General features: G+C 39.1%; 1 protein-coding gene across 1 annotated transcript; it reads left to right on the top strand.

The window, feature by feature from the left end:
* Positions 1-430: 430 nt before the first annotated feature.
* Positions 431-5,823, top strand: ACTC1 (actin alpha cardiac muscle 1). Its single transcript, XM_082284499.1, has 7 exons — positions 431-567; positions 1,133-1,281; positions 2,279-2,603; positions 3,261-3,422; positions 3,535-3,726; positions 4,955-5,136; positions 5,495-5,823. The coding sequence occupies exons 2-7, from the start codon at positions 1,153-1,155 to the stop codon at positions 5,636-5,638; spliced, it is 1,134 nt and encodes a 377-aa protein (XP_082140625.1). The 5' UTR covers positions 431-567; positions 1,133-1,152; the 3' UTR covers positions 5,639-5,823.
* Positions 5,824-23,208: the final 17,385 nt, after the last annotated feature.

Below are 23,208 nucleotides of genomic sequence, written 5' to 3' on the forward strand. Positions count from 1 at the left end.
GAGAGGAGCCTCAACTGTTGGCACCGAAGTAACCTCATCACTCGTTGATTAAAGATGAGCTCGACTGGCCTTTTTTTCGGTGGAAAAATTAAAAGCCGGGAAGAAAACACCCGTGCGGCTTCCCTCGCACCCTCCTCCGCCAAGCCCAAGCATCATGAGTTTGAGGCGCCGCACCTGGCGGGGCACCGGCGGGTGCTGACCCCGGGGCCCGAGCCGGGCTGCGGGCACGGCGGCACCTTCCCGGCCCCTGCCCGGCCCCTGCCCGGCGGCGCTGACCCCCGGGGGCTGCGCTGGGCTCCCTATTTGGCCATGCGGCGGCTGGGGCCGCGCTGCCCCGCGCCTGCCTTACATGGGCCGGCGGCCGCGCCGCGCCGGGGCCGGCCCGGCTCCATTCATGGCTGCGCGGCCGCTCAGTGGCGCGGAGCCGACCAAATAAGGAGAAGGTGGCTGCCCCGGCCCGCCGCGGCCCCGGACGACGCTGCCCCTAGGGGGGTATAAATTGGGGCGTCTCCACCGAGCCAGCACCCAGGGTCTCCTCTGCCGCCCCCGCCGCCGGTGCTGGTTTTGGTGAGTAGCGCGGCGGCACCCGCAGCTGCGCGGGGCGGGCAGGAGGCATAGGCGGGATAGGGCGAGACGGGACAGGATGGAATACTTGGGAGGGGTGGATGGGAGGCACCGCCGGGCGGCGGACGCCGGTGGTGCGGGTGCAGCCGGTGCCCGGGCCGTGCAGCTCCCGGCTGAGCGCGGTTTCCGCCGGGGACACCGCCCGGCCCCGGCCGCGCCCCGCGCTGCATCGGCCTTCGCCGCCCGCGAAGCGCTCTGGGCAGGACAGATCTCTGCGATTTAAAAAGCTTTCCCTCCCTTTTCGGCCCGCGGCCCGAGGGATCCGCTAATGGCGCCCTAATTGAGCGTCCTGCAAGCTGGGGCGGCTTTTAAAGCGGGGAGAAGAAAGCGGGTGACGGGTCCCGTTTAGAGCCCTGCCCACGGGTGGCGGAGCATCCTCCCGGGACGACTCAAATTTCCCGCTCCCGCCGCAGCAATCCGCGCCGGCAGTGCCCTCCGGGATGGCGAGAGCGAGGGCGCGGAGGGGCTGCCCGCGGGGCTCTGAGCGTGCCACCGTGCTGTTTTCCAGGTTTGAGCTTCCTTCCGAAGATGTGTGACGACGAGGAAACCACCGCACTGGTGTGCGACAATGGCTCGGGGCTGGTCAAGGCGGGCTTTGCCGGAGACGATGCCCCCAGGGCCGTTTTCCCGTCCATCGTCGGTCGCCCGAGGCACCAGGTAAATACAGAGGCAGGACCGAGGCAGGACAGAGCATCCCACTCTCTCTGGGCGTCGCCTCCACTTTCCCCTTCCATCAGTTCTTCTGCCCTGTACTAAATACCCCGCCCTCTCGTCTGCTCGCCTCTTGCGATAGTACTGATGATACATTCCCAGGTCTGGCCAGTGTTTCCTTAACTTCCCTGTTTGGCTGTCCCATGCCTCCTTTTTCTCCTACAATTTCTTTGGGGAAAAGTTCATAAAGTTCATAATGCCTTTCTTTTTCTTTTTTTTTTTTTTTTTTTTTTTTTTTTTTTTTTTAATTAAAACATTTGCAATTTTTTTTATCCTTGATAAATTACTGCTGAGGCTGCATAGTAATATGGAGTATCTTCCTTCACTAGAATGCTAATTTCCCTCTGTATCTTCCTGTTTACAAACTCCTTTTCCTTCTTGTGATATTGTGCAGTTTACTTTCAGTCAAATTTTTGAAAGAAGCAACTGAAAATAAGAGGTGTATTATAAATGGGGGAAAATCCATTCATCTGATGGAAGGAAAAAAGATTTTATGAGAACACCTCAAATTCTGTTGACTTAATAGTTGAAAAATGTTAAATTTATTTTCCCAAACAGCCTTTCTGGGGTGTGACTGTTTGCACCTTTCCTGAAAATGAGATAGTTAGCATTGCAGAATCATAGAATATCCTGGCTTGGAAGGGGCCAATAAGGATTGTCAAAGTCCAATTCCTGGCCCTGCATGGGACAGCCCTGGGAGTCACACCCTGTGCCTGAGAGCATTGTCCAGGCACTTCTTGAATTCTGTCAGACCCGGTGTTGTGACCACTTCCCTGGGGAGCCTGTTCCAGTGCCCAACCACCCTCTGGGTGAAGAACCTTTTTCTAATATCCACCTGAACCTCCCCTGACACAACTTCATGCCAGTTGTCTGCAATGTGGTTTTTTGGGCTCTGTGATATTGCCTTCCTCAAATAATTCTCTTCTGTGTTTTCTTCTCTTAGGGTGTTATGGTTGGTATGGGTCAGAAAGATTCCTACGTGGGTGATGAAGCTCAGAGCAAAAGAGGTATCCTTACTTTGAAATATCCAATTGAACACGGCATCATCACCAACTGGGATGATATGGAAAAGATCTGGCACCACACTTTCTACAATGAACTCCGTGTGGCCCCTGAGGAACACCCTACTTTGCTCACAGAAGCCCCCTTGAACCCTAAAGCTAACCGTGAAAAGATGACCCAGATAATGTTTGAGACCTTCAACGTGCCTGCTATGTATGTGGCAATCCAGGCTGTGCTGTCCCTGTATGCCTCTGGCCGTACAACAGGTAAAATAAACAAATAAACACCATTTAGATCCTATTTCCTTTCAGAAACTCTCCTTCCTTCCCATTCCAAATAGGAAAACACACCATAACTCATTCAAATTTACAGAAAAATAGGTATTTTTAGTTTTTAGCAATTAACAATAAGAGTAGCATAAAAGCCAGTATGAAATAGGCCCACAGTGCTCTTTCCATAGACTCTCTGCATTGCTTTTGGAGAGGCACCATGGAGCTGACTCTGCCACTGCTTGTTGTGGCCCACATGAGGAGACATTCCTGTAGGGTTACTGCAGTTGCAAAAGTGTTACACCAGTTTAAGGGTTTAAACTGGACCAAAAGATGCCCGTTATCAGATCAAGACAGTCACTGTTGCAAATATTCTTATTGGTCAGTGTAGTAGCAGTGGAAGACTGCTCTTATGAATTAGCTTAAAATATTAATGGAACAACTGTTCTGTGCAAAAATTCACACCGAACAAGAATGCCCAGGCAAGCAAAGGCAGAAAGAACTAGAAAGATCTTTGTGACTGAAAAAGAATTAATCTTCTTTATACTGCCTGAAAAATCCTTTATTTTGCCGTTTTTCTTGATACCTCCTGTGTCTAAGGACTCTAAGCATTTGCTAGGTAATTCCAGCTGCTCTCTGACATTTGTCTCCCAGGTATTGTTCTTGATTCTGGAGATGGTGTCACCCACAATGTACCCATTTATGAAGGCTATGCCTTGCCTCATGCTATCATGCGTCTGGACCTGGCTGGCAGGGATCTGACTGACTACCTCATGAAGATCCTCACGGAGCGTGGCTACTCCTTTGTGACAACAGGTCAGTCCTTCAGCTTTTCCCTACTGTGAAAATCCTTGTGTATCTCTTGGCTGATCATCTTCTCTAGTATTGTGCTTATCCAAAGCTTGATTTGATTCTCCTATATCTACAGCTGAACGTGAGATTGTTCGTGATATCAAAGAGAAACTGTGCTATGTTGCACTGGACTTTGAGAATGAAATGGCCACTGCTGCCTCTTCCTCCTCTCTGGAAAAGAGCTATGAATTGCCTGATGGTCAGGTGATCACAATTGGTAACGAACGTTTCCGCTGCCCTGAAACCTTATTCCAGCCATCCTTTATTGGTAAGTGTTCCCAGGAAATTCTCCTTTCTGTAGGAGGTATGAATGAATCAGAAGGTTTGGAAGGTGCCCTGCTCCTCTTCCTGCTTCCTGCTAAATTTGGCACAAAATCAGACATGAATAAATAATGATTTAGATGCTTTGGTTCCTGTAAGGTGGGCTTGATGTGAGCTCAATCTGGTAATTAGCTGAGTTTTGGGCTCTTGTTGCAAGTTTTAGATCAAGTTTTAGGGTCACAAATTTTTAATGATAAAACATACAGTTATAATATCATCATTAAGGAGTTGGACTCCATGATCTGTATGGGTCCCTTCCAGCTCAAGACATTTTATAATTCTGTGTCACTGATGGCAAGAATAGCTTTCAGTGCTTTATTTGCACTTACACTCAAAACAGTATCTATTTCCATGAAGAAGTAAAGTGTCAGAGAAGAGAAGGACATGGAGTGAAGGTGTGTGTATATTTATATGCACTGTAATTAAACATTACCATGGTCGAGATGGTAGGCTTTGCTGGTTATGCATGCAGCTGACGGGTACAGCAAATGTTTATACTCTTAAGTCCCAAGCAAAACATGCAGTTGTTCATCAGCTGACATCTTACCGTGGATCCAGTGTCAGGCCTTTCAGGCAGCACCTGTTAAAATTAATAAATTGGAATGCAACCTACAAACACTTGCTTCTTGTTTCTTTTTTCTTCTCATCAAGTACTAATATCTTATTCCATGTTGTGGTTATGTCTTGCCTTGATGATTCTGAATAGAATAGACTGAATTTTGAGTTGACTGAAGAAGTTACTATTGTCTTCTTTATTTCTACTTTAGCTATTTGTATTGTCTTCATTGCTGTCTTTACTATATTCCACTAATGCTTTTAGTGAGACTGACATAAACCAATACTGATGTTTTCTGTTTAGATACCCTTCCTCCATTGCCATATACTAAATGAGTTTATCTTGCATGTCTACTTGTTCTCTCACTGTATATTTTGGGTCTCTTGCCTTTGCACATGCATTATGATTGTTACCTTTTCTGACAAATAATGTTAATTTTCTAAGTTAGTTTTGTAATTCTATTTTTTTATATTTTTCTGTAACACTTTATAATCAGTAATTATTTTTACGAGAAAAAGGCCATAGAAGTTTATATTAATGATGAGGAGAAATGCCACAGTTTTGTCTCATGAAGAGCCCTTGTATAATTTACTGGCCTACTGTCTTTTTATTTCTCAAGGTATGGAATCTGCTGGTATCCATGAAACGACCTACAACAGTATCATGAAGTGTGATATTGATATCCGTAAGGACCTCTACGCTAACAACGTCCTCTCAGGTGGTACAACAATGTACCCTGGCATTGCTGATCGCATGCAGAAAGAAATCACTGCTCTTGCTCCTAGCACTATGAAGATCAAGGTAAGGAATTTGACTCTGTGTTATAAAATGACGATAAAGATGGGGACAATGTGTACTTCATTAAACTGGGATATAGGAACAACTCAAAATGAGAGAACAGCTGATGGACAAATGAGCAGAAATTCCATTTGATCAGAATAATTATGTTGGTTAGAATCAAGTGTTAGAAAAGAAGAAAATTTGATTACAGATTTTTTTAATACATTACAGGTGTTGTAAGAGTTGCTGAAGATCAGTACTGTTATAGAAAAGTTCTTTACTTGCTTAAAGAAATACCTAGTGGTTTGATTGACTATGAGCGTTGATGATATGGATTCGTTGCTCAGAAATGAAGATTTCTTGCTTTTCTTTATCCTAGATCATTGCCCCTCCTGAACGCAAGTACTCTGTCTGGATTGGTGGCTCCATTCTAGCATCTCTGTCCACCTTCCAGCAAATGTGGATCAGCAAACAGGAGTATGATGAAGCTGGTCCATCCATTGTACACCGCAAGTGCTTCTAAGCACTTCCCCCCTCAATTTACTTCCCACTCAGGATGAGGACAGTATGCTTCTTGGAGTCTTCTGGCAAACCTTCCCGAACTCTTCAGTCATTGTACAGTTTGTTTACACACCCGTGCAATTTATTTGTGCTTCTAATATTTATTGCTTTATAAATAAACGAGATCTGGGACTTGCAACCTACAAATTATTGTCTTTTGTTTCATTTTAAGTATTGTTTGGTCCAAAAAAAAAAAACTAAACCCCTAGGGTTTTGAAACTGCCATGAAACCTATGAATACTTTTACTGCATCCATGTGCTAGCTGATGTAGGCATGTTAGGTCATGGTGTTCTATTAGTAAGAATTTACACTTTATAGTTTTAATTTTGAAACTTGAAACAAAAGAAGCAATATATTTCAAGGTTAATAAAGAAAAAACCTTGAGGGTAGACCCAGTTAAGTGGAACAAGTGAAAGGAAACCTCTCATACTCAGTCAGTTTAGAAAGATTCTTCTTTTGCATTTATTGTAACCCAGACATTTTAATATTCATTTATTGAAAGCCAAAGCTTCTGTGAAAGAATTACGTTAATACATTTAGAATGAGATTTATAAATAATTATCTCTGTCCTAAAGAGTCATACAATTGTTTTCTGTCAGCTATAAATATTTATGACAAAACATTAATTAAAACTGACGGCCTACTCATCTTCCCCTATCTCTTCAAAGCCAGAGATAAGGAAGTGAAGTCTTTATTGTACTAATGCACAAGAATCAAACTTTTGCTATATAAACATACAATTATTAAAATCACAATTACTTTCACATCATCATTCATATGTCTTAGGCAATTTTTAATCCTTAATCTTTGCTGTCCTTGCTATTTGACCCAGATACTAGTCATAAATTGCACAGTCTCCACAGGCATTTGTGTTCCTCACCAAGACTTCTTAAAACTGGGCTCTTTGATTTTTTTTTTTTTTTTTCCAAAAAGTAGTAACTAAAAAGGAAGTACAGAACGATCTGGGACATTTTCATAAAATGGAACCAATTGGTGTCATAGTTTGAACTATGTACAGACTGGAACATGCCTAAATTTGATTTAAGAAACCAGTGCATGTACCAAGCTGTGTATGTATGTAGTTAGCTGTCATCTCACCTGTTTGAAAAGATAAGATTTTATGCTAATTTTATAATCCAATGCTAATTAAAAAAAATATTTTACACATTTATCGGGAAACTTTCTGTTCTTCTTAGCTCTTATTTTCTTGAAAGGCATTAAAAGTAGTCATTAGGTGTGATCTGTGATTATACAGAACCAATTTTACCCTTTGAAAATATGAAGATATATTTAGTGTTTGTCTCCAATTTACTTATCATTAGAAGACATTTTACTGGGGGAGTGCTGTAATTTCCTACTATCCCCTTGCAATTGAAATATTGAAATATTTCTAGATATTTTTGGGGTTGGGCAGAGAAGTTGGGTGGAATTGTCAAATATAAAAAAAATTTAAACATAAATATGACATTTAAAACATTTTACTATTTGGACATGCATTTAAATATTTTAGGCAAACATAAAAATGAAATTTTAAAAGCATGAAAATTTAAACATAAATATGAAATACTCATTCTAATAGTGCAGTATTACTGAAATGTTGCTGCAAATAGGCTTTTTCACAATAAAATACAAATTTATTAACCTGTGAATCTGTTAAGGGAAAGTCAACAGCCTCCACTGTTCTCCAGAAGGTTCCCACAGACAGTAATTATTCTGAAGTTCATACCATGGACAAATTTTGTATATCTTGAAAACATGGGAACTCTTCCAGGTGTCTGACCAACACAGATGTTTGCCAATGACTTTTGCATATCGTTGTTCAGAACTATTGCACTTTTTTTACTTGTCTTGCTTGCTAATTTGAAAGATTTGGCTGGGCAGAAAGGTTATCTCAGGTATTAGTGTGAATTAATAGGGTGAAACTGGACATAAATTGCAACTAATTGGAGCTTAAAATGTTAAGCAAATATGCAAAGGGCATGCTAAGTCAGCCCCTGTGGATGCCTGCCTTGACTGGCTCTGACTGATGGGTCAGGAACAGCAGGCAACAGTTGGTACCACATTCCCAGCTTGGATCAGGGGTTCACCACTGAGCATGTGGGCAGGAGCAGGGAATTGAAGGAAGCCACTGGCTGCCTGACTGATGGAAAAATTCCTTCCACAGGCATTTTGGGGTTTGTAATTCACAGTTTGTTGATATGGATATGAGCAGCAAGGATTGTACAAAATAGTCATGTGCTTGCATATAGGTAGGACAGGACTGAAAAATTACCAATGCCTTACCCTTTTCCTCGTCTTACAGTGGTTTTCCAGAGGCATTAATTTTTAGTACAATAGTCCCAGATTTGGCCATTGGAAATTATGTATTCCCACTCAATGCAGTGAAAACTAGTAATTCAATTATATGGGAATTATAATAACAATTTCTGGAGACAAAAACTAGATATAATTTGATTGAGACAAATTCGAATGTTAAATCACATGATCTAGGATTCAAAATACTGGTAAGAGAGGCCACTGTTAAACTTTACCTTCTGTTTACATTTTACAAGACTTAATGTGTTATACATTTTGCATGCAAAATTAAGGTGGTGGAGTGGGATGCAGAAACTAACTGCAGAGCACCTATATGACAGGTAAAACTATTTTGAATATTCCTTGAAAAATGTAGATTAAAAAATATCTGCACCCAAATCCTGTCGTGATCAACAGTCTTCACCTCTGAAACACCTCAGCTAATGAAGACAATGACATTAATTTGAAGACTAAAGGAACCCAGCTAACCTTCACTGCTTTTGATGAGATGCCCTTTCAATGGAAGAATGAAAATTAATGTTTAGCCAAATTACAGATTCAACACATGTATTTTGAAAAGCAGTGTGAATACGTGGCAAAAGGTCTGTCTGCCACACTGAAGGGTGTCCTGTTATTTGACTTTGCAGCTCCTTACTGCTCTGTATGTACAGTGGAGAGGAAGGAATTCTGTGGAAGGCAGTCTGACGTGATTTTTAAGCTACATAAAGAAGCTTTATTCAGTAAGAAGGGCTAAATAGTATTAAGAAATACTGACATACATCAGGAAGAGTTGAGACAAAATCTTATTGCCTGTCCTGGCAGCCAGAACAACACTGCCCAGTACTTATGCTTTTGACTCAAGGGCATTGAGGTATTACCACTGCTGGCTGACCCTCACAGAAAACTTTCCTTGTAGATTGACAAGCATTTGAGGAGTATTGAGAATTATGATCAAAACACAATACTTTTAATATCTATATGAAGTATGTGCTAAGGATCTGAAAGTACTGTGATTCTGGTTTAAAAGATTTTTTTTTTTTTTTTTTTTTTTGGACAGGAAATAAGGAGATGTTTCAGAACTCATTTGTTTGTGCTTAAAGGTTACTTAAAAAACTGGTGGTAGAGTCACAAATTTGATAGAGTTGTCTACTTTGCACTAATCTTCTCTTAAAAGGCTGTTTTATCTAAAGCCTTAAGAAAGTCAGCCTGAGGCAAACCACTAATAGGAAAATTTTTAGCTTGAATACTGTAGAGTGATAATTTTTTAAATATAGAATGAGAGGGTTTTATACTTAGAAAACATTAGATGACTCTCAATATATGTGACAGTCAGATTAATCTACAATACTAACACTAAAAAAAAAAAAAACCAGATAAAAACCTTCTGGTTGGATAAATGTATACGAGGCCTGAGCAGAAATTGATGCTTGCTTCCAGTAACAGCTGAACCCTGTCCTACCCTGAAGCAACCTGCAACAGAAGTCTCTGTGACTACCAAGACACAAGAAAAAGAATAAAATATTATAAAATTTATTAGTAAATCTCACTTGTTACACTTCAGAATGAAGCAATTCAGGCAGTTAATATACTACCAATTACCTTTGCTTTTTCTCCTGAGGATGGCTACAATTGCTGAAACATAGAAAGTCAGTATACAGAAATGTTAATTATTGAAAAAATGTTATAATGCTGCTATATAATTAAAGGATGGATTTAATTTATTATTAGGCTGTCCTGTGTGAATAATATTGGATGAAATTAATATAGTAGGCATTAGCACAAGTTGATACACCTGGTGGCAGTTTTATATTTCGTCATAAAGGTAGAATTCACAAAATACAATATATATGTTGTCTACCAAATACAGGGTAGTATGCTCTTGTAGCATTGTATGAATTGTATTTTAGAAACATTTTTAACTAGGAGTATGTATGTATGTTCATACAGAGAAAAAAGTGGGTGAGGCATAGCGTAAAGCTGCAGTGACATAGTTTTATGTAACATGTAAATGATACAATAAGTCTGGGAAGGTACCAAACAAGATGAAGGTAACAAGGCAGTAAGAAAGAGCTTAAAGATTAGTTAGTTCTGAGTCTCTAAGCCCCGCAGGTTTAGATCACCAGAAAGGGTGATTAAGATTATCATTGACATTATCATTGTCAATGGTAATGAGGACTACTTGAGCCTTCTTTCCAAAGGGTCCCAAATGCCTTAGGAGTTACATTTTGCCTTCTGGACATGCTTTTGAAACAAGGTGACGCTCAAAGGGAAATTGAGGAGCTCCTGAATGTTAGAGAGGGCCTCCAACTCCAGCTCTTCTAGAGAGAGTGGAAATGCAGCAGCACAGCAACTCCTGCCGCACGTGTATCCCCCTCCTGCAGCTCTCTGTAGCCGGTTGTGGCTGCCTCAGCTGAGAAAGCAAACATGGAAAGTGTAGCTGACTGCCTTCAGGGAAGGAAAGGGTCTGGGAGGCACAGATTACTGGGCCAGTAGTTGTGGGGACATCTTCCACGGCATCCAGAAGCACAGTGATTTTACAATAGCTGCTATCAAGGAAAGAATCAAAATGTAGGAAATACAAGCCATATCCTCAGGTTTATGTAATAGATGAGTTCTGACACTAAATTTCACATTATTTCTTATTTATTTTTTATTTTGATTATATAAACTATTTTCAAGGCACAGACATATCTTCAAAAACCATTGCCATTTTATATTAAAAACCAAACCACACCAAACCGAACCCCAAACCTAAAGAAAATAAGAATCATTACCTTAAACAAGAAAATTGTCTACTTTGGGTCTGTGTGTATATGTGTGTTTACAATGTTCTGATTCTCTGATAAGTCAGAGGGGAGAATTCTTTCAGAAATAGAAATCTCAGCAGATTTTAAAGACAAACCATTGAACAAGTCAAAAGAAAAAAAAAAAAAACAACTACTTCTTTAGCATGAATTATGTCATGAATTTAGCACCTAAACTGAGTGATCCTTGCTTGTCAAGAAACACCACCTACAAGGAAACATCGTTTTCCACCAATTAAATCAAGGCCATTCTGTATCTGTAATTTTACTTTGGGTAAAAGGTTAAAAGGAATCATCTCCTTCCCAGTCTTCTACTACTGTCTGGTTAACCAGCAGACATTTTTCTTGTACTAAACTTGTGGCTTCATTATCTAATGTTTTAGTTTGACAATTTGAGTAACTGGTTATTGAAATTAATGTCATTAGCCTGTCAAGTTACTAATTCAACATTGGTTTTGAATTCATTACCATATTGTTTCCTTCATCATTAAAGCACTGGTCTCCTAGAAAACAGCCTTTTGTATATGCAGAAATGTGAAAAATACTATCTCTGGGTTTATTCTTACAAATGCTTGATCCTTTTTTGATCCATATTTAAAAAGCAAAATGTATTTGCAGGGATGAATATGTAGTAGCTATTTAATGTATGGCTTACTAAATGTCACAATCTGTTGTCAGATACTACAAAATGCCCAGATATACCTTTAACTTGTAATACACTGTATTGTAAAAACTAGAACCTTTAATATGTGATGCAGTAATTTACAAAAATGATCTTAGGCCTTACTAGTCATACTGGTGTGGAAATAGTTTCAGATTTATTTTTAATTTAATTCGAGCTCTCTTGTGCAGCTCAGCTCTGTATGGCAACCAGACAAACTGCAGAAATGCAGTAGTTTTTGATCTTTTGCCCATACATTTTGGCAGTTAAATTGAAGGGAATTTGAAAGAGACTTGCATGAAATTGTTATCTTCACTGTACATAGGAAAATGAGTTACTATGCTATTGATGGTGATATTTTCTTTCTTACCTTTATTTCTGGATTCTCCAAACTTTTTGCTGTAATAATATGCACATATATATATATATACACAAACACATGCACACAGAAATATATTCATACATATTTGTGCATGTATATGCATACAGATATTTTCTCTAAGCCTTCTCTTTGAAATGGAAGAGGATCCCTGACTTGGTAACTAGTTTCAGAGACTCCATCTGTACCATACAGCAAATGAGTACTCCTCACTGGAGAATTAGTATAGTTGAAGTTGGAAAGGAAAATACTTCTGGTCAGAAACATCACGGAGATATTTTAGTAAGACAAAACTGTGAATATTTTGTAGCCTTGTTCCTAAGACAGAAGTTAATTCCTGATTTAGTTTTTGCTCAGAGAAAAACCTCAGAATGCCAGAATTTTGAGATCAGAACTGAAGTGTTTTTAGTGAAAATGTGAAATACTCTTTCCTTCTTACAGCCGACAGCCGAAAAGTGCCACAGAGATAAGATTTTCAGATGTAACCTGAATACATCAAATACTGCTGAAAGCATAAAAAATGCCCAGAGAAAATGTATGCAATATCTGGTGTCACATTCTGTGTTTTAATGGCTGCAGCAATAGTTTTGCAGACTTTTACTTCTGATGAAACATATTGTCATCTGTTGTCATTAAACTTTTTCTGCCATTACAACTAAGATCATGAATTCTATCCATCACACTGGCACCTAACAGAAATACGAAACTACATTCTGACCTTCTTTTTGTAAATAAAAAGCATATGAAATCATCAGGAATAGTAAGTATCCTGCAGGCTCCTCTTTCTGCAAGAGATATACAAAGGGTTCCATCGCTTATACAAAGTTAATATATTGACATTGAAAATGCTGTAAGGCTATTTCTTGTATAAGAAATTGCACAGAGATAGTGATTGTGCAATCTCCTAATAGGGTCATGTGGTGACAGAGGGACAGTGGGTGCTATTAAAAGCTTGACATTTATCACTCACAGTGTTTAAATTTATCATGGAATTTGTGGCATTTGCCAATCTAAGTATAGAGAATGCCACAAATACCACAGAACAGATAAATACTGCTATGCAAAACCCAACAATCTGCTGGTGGTTCTTTGCTAAACCTACAGCGCTCTAGATTCTGGAAATGTGTTGCAGGTGCTACTGGCTGGAATTTCTCAGTAAGAAAAAGAAAAAAAAAATGTTTGTTATGCTTTTATTTTCCTTTATCTTGACTATTTAGACTAAAAGGCTTTTTGAATAGGAAATTTTTCAGTGTATCTGTCTGTAGCCTCCAGAACAATGGAGTCCCCATCAAAGTTTAAGTGTCCTAAAGCTAACAAAAACCAGATCATGGAGTAGCACTTTGTGTTATAGTTTAGTGGTGGTATTTGGGCAAAGGTTGGATTCTATGACTTTGGAGGTCTTTTTAAACCTTTATGATCTGATGATGCTATGGCATATCATTCACACAGACAAAATGTACATGACATTACATGAATTTTATGAGATGTTCTATTGGAAAATACGTCATGTAATCTGTGATGAACAACTGTGGAATTCCTGTTGGAAAAAAATGACTTCAGCAGAATGTTGTTCTCTAGGACTCTGAGCTCTAGAGCTCTGTCTAAATCTTGAAGGACAGAATTGATATAATCAATCACACGGTACACTTGCTCTAAGAAACACACAAAAGTCACCATTATTTTTTTTTTTGCAATAACTGCAGAAAAGACATTAAGATAAAGTAGTACTTAACTGAGCTATATTTTCTTCACCTAACAAAGCAGATTTAATGGTTGGTGGTAGAGGAGATAAAGGCTTTGCCATTGTCTTAAGAGTTAAGGTTTATGGAGTCTAGGCACCCAAATCCAATTTGTACCTTGTTTCTTGACTTCTCTTTCCCATGTTCACAGGGTGAGCATGAAATGGACAGCTGCTCTCAAGTCGTAGCAGCAGGTACAGTTCTGTCCTTTCTTGGCTGGAGGAGGTGCTGTGGTGCTAAAGCAACAATTCTCACAGGTGTAAATTCTGTAAAGGGTATTTTGCTACAGCTTAAGAAAGTGAGGCAAAACGTTGAAACAATGTGTCCATAGTTGTGACCACGTTCTTCATCTTTGGCAATGACGTGTATTTGATTCCTTAATGGGAGTCTACCCCTGTAGGACAGACCTAAGCCTAGAGTTAGATAATTTCCCTGCCGTGCAGCTATTGAGACTGGCTATTTGATTATCGCTTAAGTTTTTGAATGCATCTGGTTACAGCAGATGGCACTGAAGAGTATATAATGAAATTCCCAGGCTATCAACAAGACCTGTGTGTCACAAGCCACTCCTGCTGTTAGTTCATGACACGAACTCTTCACGTGAATTTGCTATTCTCTTCCAAATTCCCCAGTCTTTCCCACAAACACAACATTCACATTGCCTGGTGAAAGCAATGGAGGGCACTAGGCTAGGGAAAGAGGGTACTGTATCCAGCGTCAGAAATTTCTGTAATAATTTAAAATTTACATTCATAGGTAAGTTGAATCATAGGTAAGTTGACCTTTTAAAAAATCTCTTTAAGACTGGAATGTATTTTGATTCAGTAAGTATTTTTTTGGAGGATTAGAACTTCATATATAACTTAAATGCAGAAAAAAATGGCTGCACTGTATTCTTAGGTCCATTAAAAAAAAGATAGTAGGGCCAAAATCTCAGGTCAGATAAATTTAAACACTGCTCTTGTTTTGATGCTGATGATACTAGTAGGGCTGCATAAAGTAGGTGAGGGTATGGATATTTTCCAAACATGTGGTTTTTTCTTCCCATGCTGTAAATCTCCAGTGCATGCATACCTTTAATTTAATTATTTTGATATATACACTTGATACATTTTGCTGACCAACCCTCCCAGTGAAAAGAAAACATAACATCTTATTTATGATGTCAAAATCAATGTCTTTACACTCTACTTTCCCCATCCTTCCCTCCCCAGTCTTCTTAAAAACTGAAGAAAATCACATTATTGAGAAGGGCTGATCGTAAGAGCGACTTTTCAAAAGGGGAAACTCAGACCCTGCTCCCTGTTTGAGGATGTTTCTCTGATCACGGTGCAGGAAGGAGGCTTGCCACCCAATTTAGTCAATCTTGTTGGCCTCATCGTGTTTCAGAGTGAAACATGCTGTGTTAAGTTGTATTTTCCATTCAACAGGAGCTCTGCCTACACTGTGTGTATGACTCATCCACCTGTCTAGTTGGTGTTCTTTGGATTAATTGATCTATCTTTGAGCTCATGTTTTCTCTCATGCCTTGTTTGTTTTCGTGGCAGTCATATTTGGATTTCACACATTTATTTTTGCTGTGCACTGTGCCTTCAAACCCAAGGAACAGTTTGCACTGACATTTCAGGTAACATGATTCTGAACTTTGATAACTAGTTGGTGTAATTAAACTAAATATGCTTCACAAATATTTATTAAAGCCCTGTGGGATTGGCTGTCATTTTTTTCTCTTCCCCTTTGCACTAGCATTCCTGTGAGCCTTTTCCCTTTGTAATACAGTTTCTGTCCCAAGGCTGATCATTCAGGCCAAGGAAATGGATAAAATTATGAAAGGTATCAAAAAACCCTAATGAAAAAATTATATCAATAATTTATCCCTTTTTTTTAATTGATTGAAATATGTTTTAAACAGATGAAGCCTTTAAGTGTTTATCAGAAAATACTTGAATCCCCTCGCCTGGATTTTGTCCACTAAAACTATAGGAAGGATATACTTATACAGTGAAACGAGGGCTGGAAAACAACTGATTTATACTTTTTAAGATCAGGAGAGGGTTGGTTTTGAGAAAACACTGGGGAGCTACATCTCACCATGACATCTTGAAACTCCCATCTCTAAATTCTCTTTGTGTAATTTTCATCTCTTTTAAGCATGCAAAAATCCTTATTGAATCTAAAGCTTAGGAGTCCTCTGGTCCTTCTGGCTTTTTGATTTTTTCTTTTTAGGCAAAGGGAAGCCTCTGGGATGCAACAAGTCCTTCACGGATTCATTCTTAGAAGTTTCCACCAGGAAGTATGTGTTTCATCATGCCTCTGTGCAGTAAATCAGGATGGGAAAAGGGAGAGTTACTGTCCCATGTTAGGAGGTATAACCCCCTTATGGGCTTGAATACAGTCTGAATGACTCTGTCATGTGGAATTTGTGGGTGAAATGGAGATATTCTGTAAAGGGTTATTGACGAAAATATAATTATTTTATTTCTTTTATTGTGTTCTGGCAGGTAGGGACACACAGACACATACAGATGTAAGACATGCTTCAAAACCTGAAAAAAACCCAGAAAACATAGATAAAACTTGATGTAATGTTGGCAATACATCTTAGTAACTGGTAAAAATCAATAGCTGGTAAAAATGTTTACAATATAAACTATTTACCTGTCTGCATGTAAATATAAATATATGACGTTTACACTCCGCTGAAGCCTTTGAAGTTCAACTGACAAATATTTTAAAGACTCTGTGGTTCAGGCTCTGGTTTAGGTGTTTAGCCACACAAGAGGTGTGTAGTGTAGTCCTTCAGCTTCCCTTGATCCTCAGCAAGGTGTAGAGCTGGGCAAGCACAAGTGGGAAACATACCCAGGGATGACTCAAACAGATGCTTGGTGCTACTGGTAGAGTGAGCCAGCCTGCCCACCCCAGGCCACAGATCCTGGGAATTGTAAAGATGTGGATAGAGTAATGGAAGATACATCTCTCCATGCTGTTTCCCACTCATAGAACATAGATTTAGGTTAATGAAATCACGGAGCAAAGTACCATGACAAATTTTCTTCTTCTTTTTTTTTTTTCCTATAAATCAATGATAGTTTGGTTAAGTTTATCAGAGGAAAACAATCCTCACGTTCTTACAGGAAAGTGTGAAAGGGGTTGCAAACACAGCAGAGCAGAATTTCTAAATCTAAAATGCCAAGTAAATACCTGATTCAAATGAGGACAGATTTGCACAGGATGTACACAAATCAGTGCAGCCCTTGAGCAACTCTAACCTATGCAAGAAATTATGTGCGTTTCACTGTCATCTAGAAAAATAAACTGTAACTCCCAATATTATAGCAACATTACACATAATGCTGATTTGTCTTTTTCTTAAAAACACAGAAATAAATCATACACATTTGCAGCTGTCCCACAATGTTTTATGAATAATTGAATTTTTCTTTTTCTCTTGTTGTGTCACAGATTCCTGCAATACTGTTGAAAGTAAACCATCTCTAATAGATTCTGAAAAATATAGTTATGAGTTGAATATTTCAGAACATGAAAATTTTCACAAAATCTTTAGGTAACCATTCAATTTGCTGTGAGATAAAAGAAATCAATATTCTGAATTTGATTTTGCCCCATTTTGAAATGGAAACATTACAAAAAATTAATGAAGTACTCATCCTGGAAATCTTTTTCTTTAGGAAAGATTAACAAATGGTGTTATGAAAACAAAACATGTTGCACAGCACTGAGCAGATGCTGTTTGTTAGTAACAGTTGTGGAACTCACAAAAATGCCAGTTTAAATCACCACCTGTGAAATTTCAGATGTGCATGATTGGGATGGGTCTGGGAAAGTGTTCTGGCTCTAGAAACTGGTAATTTCCAGTACAAGTGCATAGTTCTATATACTAGATTAAAGATTCTAGACTAATAAAACTGGCAGTACAGAATATTTATAAACTTACATTAATTTGAAAATAATTTTTTAAAAAATACTTCATGAGCTCCACAAAATGTGTCAGATTCTTTTCTCAAACCCATGACTATATACTCTTGATCCATATGTACTAATGTCACAGCAAGTCAAAATTCAATAGATTTTGCCTGGAATCTTACCTGGGACAAAGTCTTAAATCTTGTGGAATTTAAATATATTTTCCCCACAGAACCCTTTTAACTCACTTCAGTAATCTTACAGGAGAGGATTCATAGAGAATTCCTATGGGTGGGTTTGCCTTTGCTTAATCCAAACTTGTCTTCCCTAACACATTCCTCATATGCAGTATGGGGGACTTTTTCCCCTTCTGTGGTAAGCATGTTCTGACTGACCAGGGCCAGCACGAATGGTGGAGCCTCTAGTGATAATTAACCAGGTGGCCTTCACTACAATGCAAATCTCAAGATTTGAAGGTCCCACCACCCACTGCTTTCAGTGTGGTTTGTAACAGTCCAATGTACCATTCAGTTTTCCCAGAGGCTGCTGTATGGCAGAGAATATGACACAGCCAGTCAATACCATACTCTCTGGCACAGGTGTCTAATGTCTATGAGGTTATTTTGAAAATGAGTCCCATTATCCAGCTCTATTCTCTCAGGGGTAACATGCCTCCACAGGACTTGCTTTTCAAGGTCCAGGATGGTGTTTCAGGCAGTAGCATGTGGCACAGGATAGGTCTGCAACCATCCCGTGGTTGCTTCCACCATGGTCAGCACACAGCACTTGCCTTGGCAGGCTTGGGGAAGGGTGATGTGAACAATCTGCCAGGCCTCCCCATGCTTATTTTGACCATTAGCCCCCACACAACAGGGTGATGCCCACCCACTTGGCCTGATTGACTGCAGTGCATATTTCACAGTTACAGATAACCTGTGAGATATTTTCTATGGTTAAGTCCACCCCTCAGTCATGAGCCCATCTGGATGTTGCATCTCTTCCCTGATGACCTGAGGTGTCATGGGCCCACCAAGCCAGAAATAATTCACCCTTATGTTGTCAGTCCAGATCCACCTGAAACACTTTAATCTTGGCAGCCCAATCCGCCTGTCCATTGTGGTGTTCTTCAGTAGCCCGACTCCGGGGTACGTGTGCATCTCACGATGTACTTTTACAGGAAACTTCTCTACCTGGGCAGTGATGTCTTGCCAAAATTCAGTAGCCCAGAACGTTTACCTCTGCTCTGCCAATTGGTCCAGCCACCCCCACAGAACACTTGCTACCATCCATGTCTCAGAGTAGGGGTAGTGTGCTGGCTATTTCTCTTGTTAAGTGATGTACAAATCCAGCTGGATGGCTTTCAGCTCTGCATCCTGACTTGATCCACCTTGTCCCTCAACAGCTTCTGTCTCACTGCATAGGACTCCCCAGCCAGGACACACATGCTTTAATACAAACATCTGTGCACCCATGAATATGGCTTGTATGCATTTATACCTCATGTATCTGTATAGAATTAATATAAAATATATTTCACGAATTTTTATTACAACTGCAGAATCTTTGAATCACAGAAGGATTAAAAACCCTCTGCATTTCTTACTGAGCTCCTGCTTTTTCTCTCCCGTTCACTGACATACTTTACTTTCAAGTCAATCACTTGACTGCCCTAGTTATTTCAAGAGATTGTTTCAGCCTGGCTTCTGAAGGGAAGCTTTAATGTAATGTGAATTCCCTTCTGTGGCTGGTGAGATGGGGAGGGAGACAACAGGAGTGAGGGGCACCAGGAATACTGAAGACATATGGTGGTGTAGCAATCAAAACAAAGGAAAAGAACTCTGCAGTAAATCACGTCACTGAACTGAAAGCAGCTGGGAGTACAGAGATTCAGCCTTTGGTTGAAGACAAATGTAGACAGGGCAGAGATAAGCAGTAGCACTGAAAAAGGTGCTCGATGTAATGCATTCATACTGAAATACTGAAGCATGATTTCTCACAGTTTATTTTCTTTTTTTGTATGGAATAGGAGACGCATCAAAATACTGGCAGGAGTTCCGTTATAGCCAACTCTTTTCTTATTACTGGATCTTATTTTTTTGTTGTTCTGGGTATTCTGAAGCATTCACAACTTTTTCATAGTTCATATTCTGCCATAGGAAATTTTAAAATATTCTGGTGTAAATAATATCTTCAAGGTTTTTAAATTCTGGCTCATCTAAAGCCAGTGGGAATTGCCATTAGTACAATGAAAATTTACTACCACATGATGAAGATATTATGATATAATATAAATTTTTTAAAAGGTACTATTACCGTGAAATTTAAATATTTCTTCTGATAAAAATTTAATGGAAATTTTGATGGAAAAGCAAAAAATAGGGTTTGCCAAACTGAGTCTCACAATACTCTGCATTTGCTCTGGCATGCTGGCTGTATAATCGGCTGATATTTTAGCACAATGCCCTAATCAGTTATATTGGGCTACATATATTTTGAAATAAGTATCTTTGAAAGAATAGACTCAAGGAATAAAATCATTTGTTCAATGGTGAAAAAATTTCACTCCCATATTGAATTAAATATATTAGTATGTAGATATTTTTTGCATCCTTAAAATGTGTACTAAATCTGTTTATAGTGGAATCCTTCATACTCTTTTCTGTCCAAGTTATTTTTGAAAGGCTCTTTCATCAGTGTATATGAAAACTCAAAGAAAGCTGAAATTGAAAGGCACATAAGATTGGCTCACAAATTTACACTTAAGCCAACATAATTCATGAAATTGCATTAATGGATGTTTGGATGATTTAGCACAATGTAAGTGCTTTTTTGAGATTGGTGAGGGTCAGAAGGGAAACTCAATAGACTGGCAGCAGATGATCTGGTCACTAGAATATTTTACTTCTTTTGTATATCTTTGCAGAGCCTGTCAATTCATAAGTATTTGTTTCAGTAGTATTTCCCTTCCCTTGGCTGCAGCCTGTCTGCAAATAAATCAGAGCTTGCAAGAAGTTCAAGTGCTGCTGCATTAGGAGCTGTAAACCTGCCAGAAGTAAATGCAATTTTAATTCAGTATATAGATCTAAATTATTTCCTTGGAAATTGATTTGATCTGTTAATTTGTGCACTGAAAGGTCCCTGCGGACACCTTACAAGAGCCCCATAAAACTTCGGTGATTTTTTCTGTCAGGAAATAAAATATTCTGTAACTAGAAAAGTATAATACTTAAAATTTGTTTTCTAGGTAAAGCAGTTACATTTTGATCTTTTAAATTACCTTAGTTCAGAAGACTGTGGTATATTTATTTAGTACCTGCCCCCATTGTGAATATTTCTTATGGTAGCCCCCCACCCTTTGCAAGAATAGTTATGGAACTTCAACATGACTTATGAACCCTCACTTCAAAGTTCATGACTATTCATAGATTTATTCCTTCTTCACTGATTACATACATTGTTTTCCTGAATGACTTTTCATTTATAGCAATCTTCATTTATAGATAGGAACCTCTGATGCATAATAGAGTCTTAATTCGATTATTAGGTTGAGTGTTTTGTCTGTTCCTGTAGTACAGGAAGCCCTGACTTCTGTGTGCTTGACACTGCTACTGTCAAGCATGAAGCATATAAATGCAGTCTCTATTCCATGCTCACAACAAGGACCCCGCCATTGGCAGCTTTGACACAAACACTGTTGACCGGATGGGCAGAGTGTCCTACCCATTTCTTGGCAGCAAAATGAGTATCCTTGAAATGTTGCTTTCTCTTGCAAAGGACTGAGGTCATTAGTACATCCAAATCTTGTACCTTTTGGGAAGTCATTACTTTTAAAACTGCAGAAAAAATTCACTTTCTCCGCTGTGATATACTAGATTTGCCTTTTGAGGGAAATTCATTTGAGAAAAAGACACAGAGAGGGATTTTTTATTAAGATCTACATACAGCAGCTAACTGCAGCTAGAATTGTACTCATACAATGGGGAGGGAACGTACACACAAATGCACATTTTAATGAGAGAGAAAGTGTAGGTAGAAGCAGATGACCTAGATGATTTTATGAATAAAAGATTTAATCTGATGCAATCATTTCATTAATACACACATGGCACCAACTGAAAACAGAGCATAGCAGATGGCTATGAGAGGTCTTAAAAAGGCATTTTCAGTTAAGTAGCTAATGACTTAGATTTCATGGACTACACCAAACACTATCAGAAACAAAGTATTTATCATATCAGTCTTCCAAAGAACGTTCTAATGTTTTATTAAAGCAGTGCTGAAAGATCTCTCTTTTGTGACACTAGTTAGAAAGTGCAGTCACATTATATATTATACAGATATAGGGCAACATGACTTTTCACAAAAACTTATGAAAGAAAACCCCATTGTTTTCTTTATTAATAGCCTATATTTTTTTAATTTAAAGCTCTTTCTTTGCTTCCAGTTTGCTACGGTTGGTGGAAACAGTAGTTTACAATATAACAATGAAATACAATCATTTGCCATGCAATTTTAGAATATAAACATGACATATGTTCATTTGCTGTAATGATGGATCCACTGCAAACAGCTGCAAAAAAAATGCATTGAAGATTGTTGGGATAATACTAATAATTGATTCGATTTATTTTAAGGTAAAATATTTGGAATAAATTCAGGATGAATGTAAAAATTTAAAAGGAGGCTGTAAGTGCAGAAGGCTCTTATCAGATCTGTATTGTGTATTTACATTAGTAAACCTCAGCAGAGAAAGCAACGAAGGAGGGGAATAACGCTGTTTAGCACACTGTATCACAGCACTGGCCATGTGGCTACCACATCCTGCCCCAGTCATGTTATCCACGTCCAGGTTGCAGGGGGTCTGACAGACAAGCCAAATGTGTCAGCTCTGCTCTCAGTCTGTTCTGCTCCATCCTGGAGGAATGTGCATCCTGCAAGATTTGATTGCTCTCCGGACCCTTTACAAAACCCGATCAGGGCAAAAGGGCTGGATTTCTTAGAGAGAATCTGGCCTACAGTTTCTTACAGACAGATTAACCTCAGTTTGGCTTCAAACTGAGGACACATACAGTCTCATTCTTCAGACCTAATCCAAGATCAACTTAGTCTATATTATTGCTCAGAAATTAATATCGCTGCACTGGGATCTTTGAACACATGCAGACTGAATTTTCTTTTTGTAAAGCTTGTTTGAGATCCTGTTAGGTACGACAGAGTTTATACTGAATTTGAACTGAATGAATACTCATTCTCTTTGGCTGCAAAGCAAGAGGAACAAAAATACACCCTACCACCCAAAAGCTGGTGTGTGGAATAGCAAGCTGATTTTATTTCCTTTCTATGCAACTGATAAAAATATTGAACAAGACAGGCCTGGCCCTGTTGCAAACTGTTACTGCTGCTTCATCTGGAAATGGTTCTTTGTAAACTAGGAGATATGAAGCTTTGATAATCCTGAATGTTTGTGAATTAAATGTAGTCATGGTTTTCTAATCTGAATATATACACTGTGCAATATACATCCACAGCATCCTTGGCAGCCTGCTGCTCTGCAAGTCCTGGCTTTACCATAGGCTGAAACGTTCAGGGGAATGGTGTAAAAACTGAGATGAACCTTTAGAAGCTGAAAATCTTCTTACCTCTGCAACTTACAGTCATGACTATACATAGTCTGAGCACTTTGTGATTTAGACAATTTGTCAGATAAATCCCCAGGTTGCCGTTACTCA

Source organism: Coloeus monedula (assembly GCF_965178545.1).
Source record: "Coloeus monedula genome assembly, chromosome: 6".
NCBI lineage: Eukaryota > Metazoa > Chordata > Aves > Passeriformes > Corvidae > Coloeus > Coloeus monedula.

Excerpts from the sequence above, each read along its gene's own strand:
- ACTC1 (XM_082284499.1), top strand. The coding sequence starts at position 1,153 with ATGTGTGACGACGAGGAAACCACCGCACTGGTGTGCGACAATGGCTCG. Across the intron at positions 2,604-3,260 it reads TGCCTCTGGCCGTACAACAG|GTATTGTTCTTGATTCTGGA; the intron begins GTAAAATAAACA and ends TTTGTCTCCCAG. Across the intron at positions 3,423-3,534 it reads CTACTCCTTTGTGACAACAG|CTGAACGTGAGATTGTTCGT; the intron begins GTCAGTCCTTCA and ends CTATATCTACAG.